Genomic DNA, 12,139 nt, shown 5'->3' on the forward strand with positions numbered 1-12,139 from the left:
CCCCTAATTGTATAGATCATCATTTCAACTCAGCTGTAAGAAAGCATGTCCACATGAAATGCTGTTGCACAAATTACTCTTAGCCAGGCCAAGTCCTGCACCCATCGCACTACACGGTGGAGTTCAACGCTGACCTCGGTGAGCCACAGGTGTGCTTCTCGGTTGTGTGGGAGTAGGATCAAACTCAGTCAAAAGCCTGGCGTAGCAACAAGAAGCACTGCCCAGCTAAATAAAGAATTAAGCCTAGCTTAAGTCCCTGGTCTGCAGATAATTCCCCTCCCTCATGCTCCAACTGCCCACTCCTGAACACAAGACAAAAAACTTTGACAGGAAGCTCCAGCAAGATTTTATTCAGTGGTGTACAACAAAGAAATTAGGATTGAAAGAAGAATCGTATACATTACTGACTTTCCACGTTGCTAAAACAAACCCACAGTGACAAGAACAACTGAGTCTGATGACATAATGAGAAGCGTGGTGACCATCTCTCTAGTGCCCATACCTGCAAATAGATAATATATTAATGACTTTTTAAAAATTACAATTCATGGTAGTGCTGATTTGGGTGGATTTATTTTCATTCTGCCACAATGTAATTAACATGTAAATGGGATGAAGGTGAAATGCTATGTTGGGAAATCTTAGGAAGTTCTCTACATTTCACTTCCCCTAAAAGTCTATCCAGACATCACTTAGAAGAGAGCCTGAGCAATCCACAATACCATGTGCAAGAGATCCTCAGTATCATCATCTTTTGCCCTGAATCCCAGTTCAAATATGTCCTGCATGAAAACAAGGTCAAAGCTTGTCATAGCCCTGGAAGTAACACTGAGCAGGCATCAGAAGATATTAATTCATGTCTCCATTTCTCATCACGCTGCCCATGCAATATTAAGTCACTAGCCAGGCACCGTGGACTTAATTTTCATTGTGTGTTCACTAAAACATCTTAGTATCAGAACTATGGTACTTGAGTTGTCATGTTAATGATGATTTGAGCAACTGACTGTGAACCAGATCCCAAAGACAATCCTCAATACTTTTATCTTTTTTGCTTTGTTTCCATCTGGACTCTGATTAGAATTAATGTAATTTTTTAATAAAGGAGGTGGGGAGAGGGACAATTCACAGTCAAGAAAAGATTAATGGATAAATTGTGCAGAACAAAGCGAGTGTCAGGCAAACTTCCTAACTATCCTCAATACCTCTCAAAATACAGTTACCCCTCAAAAATCTATCAATTGATCTCCTGTTACTATTCTAACAACAGACCTTTGAAAAATACAAAACAAAAACAATACAGAAATTATGACTAAATGGGCCTGAGCTGCAGCAATGGTTACATGGACACTTGATTTCCAGATGCTAGGAAATCAGCTATATCAATCTCTGAGGCTCTGAGTTATAAACGAAATCACCAAGATAACAGAGGGGCCCAGTAAGATGTCTGGCACCTCAGCAGAAACACTTTGGAACCCAAGCAGCTGAATTCAGGTAATTCTCTAAACCTAAATTGCTCAAACGGCAGTATAGCATTCCCCTGAGGCTCCACTTTTAGTGAATTCCATTTCTCTTCTGCTCTCCATCCTTTAGAGGGAATGTCAATAGAAATCACTATTTTTTAACAGCTCCCACTTACCCCACAGCTGTTTGGACTTCCTTCAGAGCTCATTTAGCACCAGGAGGCTAAGGAAAGGTCCCTATACAGCAAGATAGAGGAAAAAGCCTCTCCTGACAGCAACTATGCCCTCAGCCCCACAAATCTTACACTGATCATTTATATTAACAGAAGGACAATTGGATTTTTCATCTTGACATCTGTGCAGGATACCTACTTTTGGAACTCCCATTCCCTGTTGTCCAGCGGACATACTTGGCGAGTTTTGAGCCAGCGAGAGATGCAGTGGAAGTGGAAAGCGTGCTGGAAGACAAAGTTCAGATCACATCATTTCAGAACACACGAAGATATCTCAGTGTGAAAGTTACCACGGTAAATAGAGAGTAGCAAGTGTTTGCAGGCAAAAGTGGGAAGGACTGATCAGCCAATTCGCTGGTAAACACCAAGGAACTGATCCACATTTTCAGAGAGGGGAGAAATATTCGTAAAATGGCAGCAGGGAGCCTGTTCCACAGTGCACGCAGTGGCAACTGACTGACTTCTGATGAAGGAGAGAGCACAGAGTTTAGCAGCTGCTAAAATTGGGAGAGCAGATGCTGGTAAGAAGCATAATCAGAAAGAAAAGAGAGGATTTCAGAGTGAGTAGCAGGGATGATATGAATGTATACATGCTGAAGGAAGCTTTCTGTCAGTTTTCAGGAGAAACCAGAGCCTGAATAAAAAGGAATTTGAAAAATTAGAAAGAAGAAAACCAACTCTGTGTTTAATAAGGACACCCTTTTCAATACTCCATACAGTTACTTAAAACCAAGGTTCCACTTGTGGTAACTCTTGCACACAACAATATAATTTGGACACTAGAATATTCTGACATGGTTAAAAATTTTGCTCTTGTCCTCCGCAACCAGAATTGCAACATTTATAATCTTGTTCCAGCATTATCACGCTGTAACTCGATCCCACAGCTTAGTGAGGATTGAACAGAGGAAGTTATTTCATTATGGAAAATGTTATCTTCCAACTCAGGCCAAGGCTAGCTAAGAGATATTCAAGTTTGGAGTTCACGTGCTGGTGGGACCATGTACAAAGGAGCATATATGGCAACACACTGGAAGAGCTGGAGACAAACCATTAGTATCAACTAGATTTTCCTCCAAAACTGGAAGCAAATCATGTAGTTACCTCACACTGACTCCTTGAATCAGCCTGCATGAAGACCAATCAAGCATGCTGACATCCAATTAATCCTTTTACCAGGGGGAAAAAAAAAAAAAAGGCATAGCTCCTTGGCAAACCTTGATCAGAAAAATTATGCTCAGAATGAAAGATCTATTATTCTTAAAAAAAAAAAAAAGTAAAGGTCTATCTTCCTCCCTTCATTTCTGTGTCTTCCTTATTACATCTCTCCAACTTTCATTTTATTTTCTTCTCTCTCTCCTTTCTAAATTCTACTAAACATATGGAGTTTGAAGTTCTTATTTGTGGTGGATTATGTGAGACCTTTCATAGAACTCATTCTGTCCTGAGTCTTCAGAAAAGGGGGATAGCATCACCACACATGAGCTCAGTAATAAAACAGTTTTCCTTACATTGCAGACGCCCCATGCAACTGTGCACTCTTCAGAGGTAGCCGATGCTTGGTTTGCTTGACATTCTATGCCTGTGAAAACAAAGATTAAACAGATGTACACGGGAGTAGAAGATGTGCATGCAACACCAACTGATAGATTTCTTCCTATTAGCAAGTAAGGGCAGGGGGAGATTTATTACATCAGAAAGGGCCAAGAGCTGTGGTTTAATGTGTACTGTTTTTCCAAAAGTACCAGACCAAAATATATTTAGTTGTGATTTCCTTCTTCCTCTACTTTTTTAGTATTCCGAAGTTCCAGAGGGCAAGAGTACATAGTTCATCTGCTGGCAACATGGCTCCTTCCCAAATTTCAGGGATAAATATTTTTAATTTTTTCCTCCTGTATTTTAAGAGATATCTTTTCATGATCAGTTGAAGCTACATAAATTTCTTACCCAGGTTTCTCTCTATATAAATTCACTGTCTTGTCAGACATTATGTACTCTATTTATAATTTACTTTGCTCGTGTAATCTGGAGCTTGCCTGTCTTTATTCTGCAGTCTTGTGATAGGTAAGTACACCCCAAAAGCACACAATAGTTTAAAAATTTATGGTTTATACTTTTTATACCTTGGAGCTAAGTACCCAGGATCACCCTCACAAAAACCCCCAACTATTTATGGGTTTGGGTTATGTTTTGGGCTTCTGTGTCAGGTGGTGTGGATGAAGGAGACAAGAGAGAGTAAGGCAAGAAGGAAGAACAGCAGTGAGAAAATAAATCCTGCAATGTGGTTCTCCATTCTAGAGCCTGAACAATTCACTTTGCTCCACCTCAAGAAGAAACTTCGGAAGAAAAAAGGATATTTCCAACTCCTCCACCGTCAGCAGCACAAACTTATGAGACCAACATTTTACTTCCTGCTAAAGGACGCTTTCTTTAAGAGTCAAGCCCTAATGATTTAAAAAGACATGCTGATAAACAATCAGCTTAGAACTCAACACACAGGCTTGCTGCTTTCTTGTTTTGCAGATCATTTTTTTCCCCTGGCAAAGACAATGTCTGAATGAGCTCTAATTCTATGTTCACTGTGAGCTTGAATATGCTCAGATTCAAAAACTTTCAAACCCCACAGGTTTGGCTCAGAAAATGTGATCTCTATTTGCTCTGTCCTATTCATCCCTTTATTTGTTTTTTCATGCTTTTTCAGGTGTGGGGAGGAACAAAATAAAAGAAAGACCCATTTTTTCTGAGATATGAGAGAGGTCAGTTAACCTTAGTCGTGAGGAACTACTCAAAACAAAAACTGACATCTAAGGAAACTCAGTAACAGCAGCTATTCTGCAAGATTTGAAAGAAAGTGTATTTATTGTGGTTTACATCAATGTGATATACCACAGCAGAAATCCAAAGCTCAATCCCTTACTTGCCTATAGAGGAGAACAAAATCCAGTACATCTGAAATGTTTGATGTCTTAATTCCTGAAGCTCTCAATACAAAGAGCAATAAAACTAAAACTGATTAAGAAAATGGAAGATGCTCAAGACCCTTGAAGAACTTCAATTACCTTGGATATTTGCACAAGATTTTACACCTGAGATTGATGCAACAATTTTACTGTTACTGCAGTATAGACTCATGATCATGGGGTGTATTATATTAAGTTTTGAACACCTGGCATGAGTCTGTAAAGTAACTGAATAGTGAGGAATAGTAGAAAATGGTGAGGAGTAGTAGAAAAAAGTGAGAGCATTCATCTGAAGGAGAAAAGTCAACGGATAAGCAAAGTTTAGCTCAGGAAGTCTCTGCTGAAAGCAAGGAAAATGCTCCAGCACACAAGAAACACTTATTTTGTTTCTTTTCTTTTCCTGCTGAAAACAAAACATTGGGCATATTAGATATGAAGTCCATTTTTATGCCATTTTGTCTTTTTTTTTTCCCCTCTCTATGTGGCCCTAACCTGGGAGCTGGATGCTTTGGAATACAATTATAAATTTTTGTTTCTGGTTTTAAAGGACTCTGCATTTTGACTGGGAGTGAGAGGGAAGAAAGGTGATTTAGGAAAGGAAGAAAAGCATCACTGAAATTCATTTTAGTCTTACTCAAACATTCTCTGACAAGCAAGTACAGTCTAAAGCATTACAGTACTAAAAGCTTAAGAGGACAGATGAGCTTCCATGGAAATAGCTGAGGAGAAGTCCTCCAGTGCTGATGTAAGGTCCTTTCCAACAAGACACCCAGATTTAACTCCCTCATCAAACAGGCTGGAGACCACTGCTGGCACTGCTACCTTTGGCTGCCAAAAAAGGGCTTTCTGAAAGCTGAACCACTTTTTGGTCTCCTACCTGCTTCATTTCAGAAAAGGACAATATATCAACAAAGAAATAAAACACATGAACAGTATCTGTCAGAGAATGAAAGCTGATGATTCTGAAAGAGAAGCTATTTACCATCTGCTGATCCAAGAGAAGCAGTAAGAGTCAGACAGTAACAGGTAATGGAGGAATACTGAACAACTCTTCTGTTGCCTTGCTTTTGACAGAGTGTCTGGAGGTGAGGGTAGAAAGATACAGCCAAAACCTGAAATACCTGTAAATAATTGTGAAAGATGCAAGGGAGGCATTTCAACTCAGGGAGTTACGGAAATACATCTTATATAACGGCAGCTTCTGAATCCTGGCATCATAACTGTCCCACTTTCTATACATTTTCTATTGCAGAAATCTTCTGTATCTCAGGATTTAAGTAGCCATAACAGGAGGTAACAGAAGTAAAGTACATTGCTTTTGTTTGCAGCTACAAAACCAGCCCACTGCACTGGTAAATTTGATAAGAGCTCTTCAAATCTGTTTCTGCTTAAGCAAGGGTAACCACTGTATGCTTTCCCTTTTTTTATTCATGTTGCCTCCTAAAACTGTCAAGAAGGGATCAAGTTATTGGGAAGAAGAGAAATAAATAAATACACACAGTTTGGCTAACACAACACTCAGAAAATAGACAGAAAAACCAAATAACCAGGCTAATAAACTTAACTACACTTATTACTCGTCCTACGAGGAGCAGCTGTCCTGGTATCCAGCGATAAGACGCATGGGAATGGTGCAAAGCTGTACTGGGGGAGGTTTAGTCTGGATATTACAAAGCAATAGAAGGCAGGCCAACACTGGAAGAGGCTTCCTAGACAGGTGGTCAATGCCCCAAGCCTGTCAGTCTTTAAGAGGCCCTTATTAACACACTTTAACTTTTGGTCAGCCCTGAAGCAGCCAGGAAGTTGGAAGAGATGATTGCTGTAGGTCCTTCCAACTGACATAGCCTATTCTGGCCTAGTCTAGTACCCCAGAATGCTGAATGAGCTCTTCAATTTACTTTTTCAAACTTAAGAATTTCCCCCTTGCAGTTCCCTGCAGTTACTTAGAAATGATCTGCAGATTTTACTAAATACTTATTGTAAGCTCCCCTATATCACATCATCATCTGATTCCTTCTACTTACAATATGACTCTCAGTATTTGCTATTAGTATCACACTCCCAAAATACATGTACACAGCTATCATCTTCCACTCCTACTTATGACATAGCAACTACAAATACTTAGTTCCATTCTTTTACTCTTCTCATAAATCCAAAAATATTCAATCTATTAAGCATTCCGAGATTCTTTGGATTCTATGCAAAGTAACTATTTTGTGAGGCTGGAATATCAAACATGGTACTTTGCATCTCACTGTCAAAGCAAGGGCACAGTATTTTGATGGCACATTTTCTGCAGTTCAAAACTATGCCAATCACCTTACAATATTACATTCCATATTTTAAGACCTGAAGATAATCCAATATACTAAATGCAATGTTTAGGCAACACTCCTCAATTTACCATGCTGCAATAACAGCACCAGAGAGCAAGCCTTTGAACAAAGGCTAAAGTAAGGTCTAAACAGGACCTGGGTCTTTCCAGAGAAGAATGAAACCAAAACACTGAAAATCTACTCATTCCTTCTGTACATTGAATACAAAACAGAGGGTAGAGGGAATTCTTCAGCCACACTATTACCCAGTCATAAGGCACATGCACAAGGAGAACTGCAGGATACCTTAACACTGATGCCTGACTTAATAATGTTAACAAACTTCCATTACCATGGCTGGCATTACTTATCACTCTTTTAATGTTTTCCCACTCAAGGTTCCCCTTCGTCGCTAGGAGTGGGAGACATTTGTATCCTGCATTTTCTCAAATCAAATCTTGTGTTGTTCTTCCCTTCACATTCTATTAATTTTTCCTCAATTTGCCATCACTTCACATCTTATGTTTGAAAATCTAATTAAAGGGTTGTTTAACAACATTAATGATCTGTAACAAGGAAGTAAGTAAATCCAGAGCCAACACTGATCTCGGAATACCAATTTAGATATCCCTTCTACTCTGTATACTGTCAATTTTGGTCTGTCATTTGCAGTCCAGGCTTTTCATAACTCTGCTCATACACAAATTAATAACAAGTAATGCTTGAGCAACTCAGAAAAGAAAAAAAAATACCTATGCCCTTTTCCTTTACTGTTTTTCCTAACCTACCTATATACTCTCAATCCCCACCCACATTTTGGTAGGACTTTTTGAATTGTTTTGTTTTTAAGAACCAACAAACAAAATTCATCACTGGTAAATAGCATCTGTCCATTCTTCTTTCAGCTCCTCCACACCTCTCCTTCATCCCCATATGTCCTATTTGCTATTTATAAAAAAATTAGCAAACACATGAGACTGTATTTGGTCTGTCATGGAAAGCACTATCAATTTTGAGGTAGATTTATAGAATGAAACAGCAGCATCTACTACCTTACAATGCATCCCATTTATGGTGAGTAATTACCTTGATTTAAAGGATTCTATATACTTATTCTATATATTTGTAACTTCTATAAATGTAACTTACATTCTAACAAATCTTTGAAATTCCATTTGCCTGCCAGCAACATGCTTTCCTCTCTAATATATTATAAACCTGAGAGATTAAGTAGTAGCCCAGTGTCCACCTCCTTTTGAAACTAATTTCCAAGATGATACTGGTTAAAGGCACTTGAAGAGGAAATCTTTATATCAAAGGATCTCAGTATATTTCATAATCCCTGTTCCTTTTAATGTTATCATTCCCTTTAACTAAGAATAAACTGAGGCATGGATAGGCAGTAGCTGGCTCAAAATATAAACATATCTGTCCCAAAGAAGAGAACTGAACTTGCTTAACCCATTTTCAGACCAGTGTTTTCTCTTTATAAAAAAACCCCCAAACCCCAAAAAAACCCAACAAAATTTCAGAAAGTAGTTTTGTAATTATTATTTAAATACGATGTATTTAAATACATTGTGCATCTCCCACCAGCTGTTACTATAAACTTGAAGTCTCATTTTTGTGATATATTTCATTTTCACACAGGTTTATTGACAGTAAGTTACCATTGGATGTAGTTCCAAGGCCAACAACATAAAAACAAAGTGCAACAAAATACTGCGATGGGATCGTGACAGGCCATCCCCAGGCACTGCAGTTGTACCTGGGCTTGTTTTGGGGGGTTCCACTATCCCCATATCTTAGTAATATAAGAAAATTTCTGTCTGGGGTTTATTAAAAGGTCTTCTGTCCCTCATGACTGAAACAAGATGGTGCCAACAGTATCTTGTCAGTTTTGACGGAAAAAAAGGGTTTATTCTCATAACCAATACTTAAAAGTACTGAAATCAGTGACTTCGTGCATTCACACCTATTTCGTGATAGAAATGAACCATCCAGATTATTGGGGGGGAAGAAAAAAAAATAAAATCAAACCAATAGTAGCAATGCATTGTTTTTTATTTTGGGATTTGATTACTCTCCTTTGTAAATGAACAATTAATTCTTTAGGTGGCTACAAAATTCCCCCTACTATAACACACACTGACTTAGACAAGGTAAGTTTTGTAGAATGATGAGTCAGATTGATTTGCTGGTCCATGCCTTTCCTGGCCAGACACAGAGAGTGTTACAAGGCTTCATGAGTAGCATCAAAAAGTTGATACTCATAGCAACATCCCCAACTCCAAAATATAATACCTCTCTTTGTGAGCAATGTCTGTTGACCCTGAATAATTTCAATTCCTCATGGCTCTTTACTAGTACTTCTTTTTCTCTTTTTTGCATCCAAAATACACTCAGCAACATCATCTTGTCTGTTGATGTGGCATCAAGTGATTCTACTCTTTACAAAAAAAACGTGAGGGGAAAAGCAGTATGGAGACAGAAGTCACAAATGTAGATTATAGGACTTCAGTGTTACATAAAATAGAGCTTAGTAGAAGACTTAGTTCCTAACTGAAAGCTCTATTTGCGGAATTATATCCTCGACTGGGGAAATTTCAGCTGTTGAACACAAGTTCAAACTGTCAGCTGTGTTCCCAACCATTTACTTACATAGATCCATAATGTGGTTTCTGCAAATGGCACAGTTATCAACCACAATGTCCCATGCCCACAGAGCTACGGCGTTCCACTAGAGAGAGGGGGAAAAAAAGAAAAACAGTTTTGATTCAATTTACAGTACACAGAAATCCTTGTTATTCTTCAAGAGCCCATGTATGTTTTTAAATAGAAAAGTAGGATATTAAGAAAAAAATAAATGCAGAAGTCCAGAGTAACTCTTCATCATGAGTTCAGGTTACATTCCTCTGACAAACCTCCCAGACCCAATGTCTCCTTCCCACTTCAGAAATGAGATAACTCTCACAGTTTCTCCTTTTTTATTTTTTTTATTTTTTTTTGAAACAAATGCAAATGTCTGGATTTCTACTCAAGATCCAAAGGCAAGGATGTAGCTCGTGCCAAATCCACGATTCTGATGGAAGGGACAGTCCCTTGGAGAAAGGCCAATTCAGATGCCATTTTATTAAGAGGAATTCCCACTATTTGCAGCAGTTCTTCTAGTAATCATTCCCCAGAGCAGTTGGGGTCACGAACTAAATCTCTAACACTACTCTTTGCAGACTGCTGAACAATCTTCCCTACAAAAGGTTAATAAGCAATGATCTATCAGCAAGGCTGGATATAAAAATTTAAAAGTACTACCAAATTAACCTTTCAAAGACTTTGTTTATATATATATATATATATATGAAAAGTAGTATCACTGTCCCATGCTACTTCACGGGAAGAGTTTGAGGACTTTAAGACACACTATGTAGAAAAACATAGTGCCTTTTTATTCCTCCCCACAAAATCCATAATCAGGCCTTTTGTAAATTCTTTAAATAAATGGACTTGCCTTCAATATTCAAAGCAATCCAAGATAATCGTACTGGTAATCAGGATAATCGTCATTTACTACTTAAATAGTCTAGATTTTTTTCCTCTATAATTTTTTTTAGTATATGTACTATAGTAAATCTTCTCTACTGTGTTCCATTTCCATCTCAATGTTTTCATTGCTTTCCCTCAGTTTGGGACTCTGAAGGAGGAATGCAGATTGCCAAGTACTGATAAGCAATACCGACTTCGATAAGCACTTCAAATTTTCATTAGTGCCAATGTAAAAAGTATTCACACTAGTACTAGATCGTTTAGGGCATGCATCACTAGTCATCTCATTTTTTCACCCCATCTTCCAACTTCAAGTCTAGCTGGCCTTCTGGCTGAGGTATTCACGTCTATTGGACTTCATCCACACCTAAAGGCAGCTGAGATAAAAGTTCTCTGCACCCTTATTTCTCGCACACACTCAGGTATTTAATCTCTTGTCCCATTGTGATCTGCTCTGATGACCCACAGACCTGTACTGAGCCACATATGTAACAAAGGCCTTGGTACCTTGCTGGGGAGGAGGAATGCCACTGACACATACACGGTGCCACTTCCTGCTCCTCACATGTGCTATTATATCTGTCCTTATTTCCAAAGGGCAAACACCTCTTCCTGCACAGATCTGCAGCCATGCACAGATCTGGGGCTTCCATCATCACTGATGGCAGCTGCATTGCAAACAAACTCATCTACAAGTGGGAACCCCTGGAAACGTTTACTGATATCCAATTCAGGGGTCACTTTTCCTCAAATCATACCTTAACACAAGCCCACACAGCCTCCCCCTACTTCTCTATGCCTTCGTGAGCAGGCTCGGACTATTACCACGATCCAGCTGACAAACTGGTGGCACTGGACAAAGAGCAGTATTATGGTTGCTCTCAGCGAGCAGGCAAAGCCAGGGTGACAGGAGAGCATTTTCTGACTACACACGCGTTGTTACGGCTCGATTTAGAGACGATGGAGGAGAAAAAAGTTAGCAACAGCCATTTACATTTTACACAGCACATGGGACAACTCAGGTGGCTGGGCCACAGCGGCCGGGGCTGACGGGGAGGCGGCAGTACTCCACCCCTGCTGCCCGTCCCGAAATGCCCAGAGGGTCCGGGCATGGAGCAGCCGAGGCCCGTCGGGGCGGCTGCGCCCGAAAGGAGCGAGCGGCGGAGCCCCCGACGGGGGCAGCCCCCGACCGGCGCGGCCCCCTCAGCGCCCCCCGCTCCCGCCGGCCGCGCCCGCTGATTGGCCAGCGCCCGCTGCACGTGCGCCGGCCCGCCTCAGCCATTGGCCCGGACGCACGCCAGGGCTCCCCGCGGGCCCCGCCCCCCCTCCCGCCGCGCCGGTGCGGAACCGGGCGCCCGGCTCCGTGATGGGAGCGGGTAGCCGCCCCCTCCTCCGTCCCGCTCGCCGCCACGAGGCCGACCCCGGCCCCTCCCCGTCCCTCCGGGAGCAGCCGGAGCAGCGCGCCGGCGGGGCCTCACTTTCTTCACTTCGAAGCGCTTCTTGCCGGCGCCGCTGTTGGTGCCGCTGGGGGTGTCCACATCCATCGCGGCCGCCATTTTGGGTGCGTGAGTCGGCTCACGCGTGCGCAGCAGGGCGGGGCTGGGGGTGCGGAAGAACGGGTG

At 40.8% G+C, this 12,139-nt stretch overlaps 1 protein-coding gene across 1 annotated transcript; it reads right to left on the reverse strand.

Annotated features, from left to right (window-relative positions):
• Window positions 1-322: 322 nt before the first annotated feature.
• On the reverse strand, window positions 323-12,139 carry RBX1 (ring-box 1). Its single transcript, XM_051784265.1, has 5 exons — window positions 11,996-12,139; window positions 9,636-9,714; window positions 3,208-3,278; window positions 1,836-1,921; window positions 323-502 (listed from the first exon to the last, which is right to left on the reverse strand). The coding sequence occupies exons 1-5, from the start codon at window positions 12,071-12,073 to the stop codon at window positions 490-492; spliced, it is 327 nt and encodes a 108-aa protein (XP_051640225.1). The 5' UTR covers window positions 12,074-12,139; the 3' UTR covers window positions 323-489.

Source organism: Manacus candei, unplaced genomic scaffold (genome assembly GCF_025592945.1).
Source record: "Manacus candei isolate 608988 ecotype Guabito, Panama unplaced genomic scaffold, ASM2559294v1 h1tg000018l, whole genome shotgun sequence".
Classification (NCBI taxonomy): domain Eukaryota; kingdom Metazoa; phylum Chordata; class Aves; order Passeriformes; family Pipridae; genus Manacus; species Manacus candei.

Excerpts from the sequence above, each read along its gene's own strand:
- RBX1 (XM_051784265.1), bottom strand. The coding sequence starts at position 12,073 with ATGGCGGCCGCGATGGATGTGGACACCCCCAGCGGCACCAACAGCGGC. Across the intron at positions 9,715-11,995 it reads AGCGCTTCGAAGTGAAGAAA|TGGAACGCCGTAGCTCTGTG; the intron begins GTGAGGCCCCGC and ends CCCTCTCTCTAG. Across the intron at positions 3,279-9,635 it reads AAACCACATTATGGATCTAT|GCATAGAATGTCAAGCAAAC; the intron begins GTAAGTAAATGG and ends TTGTTTTCACAG.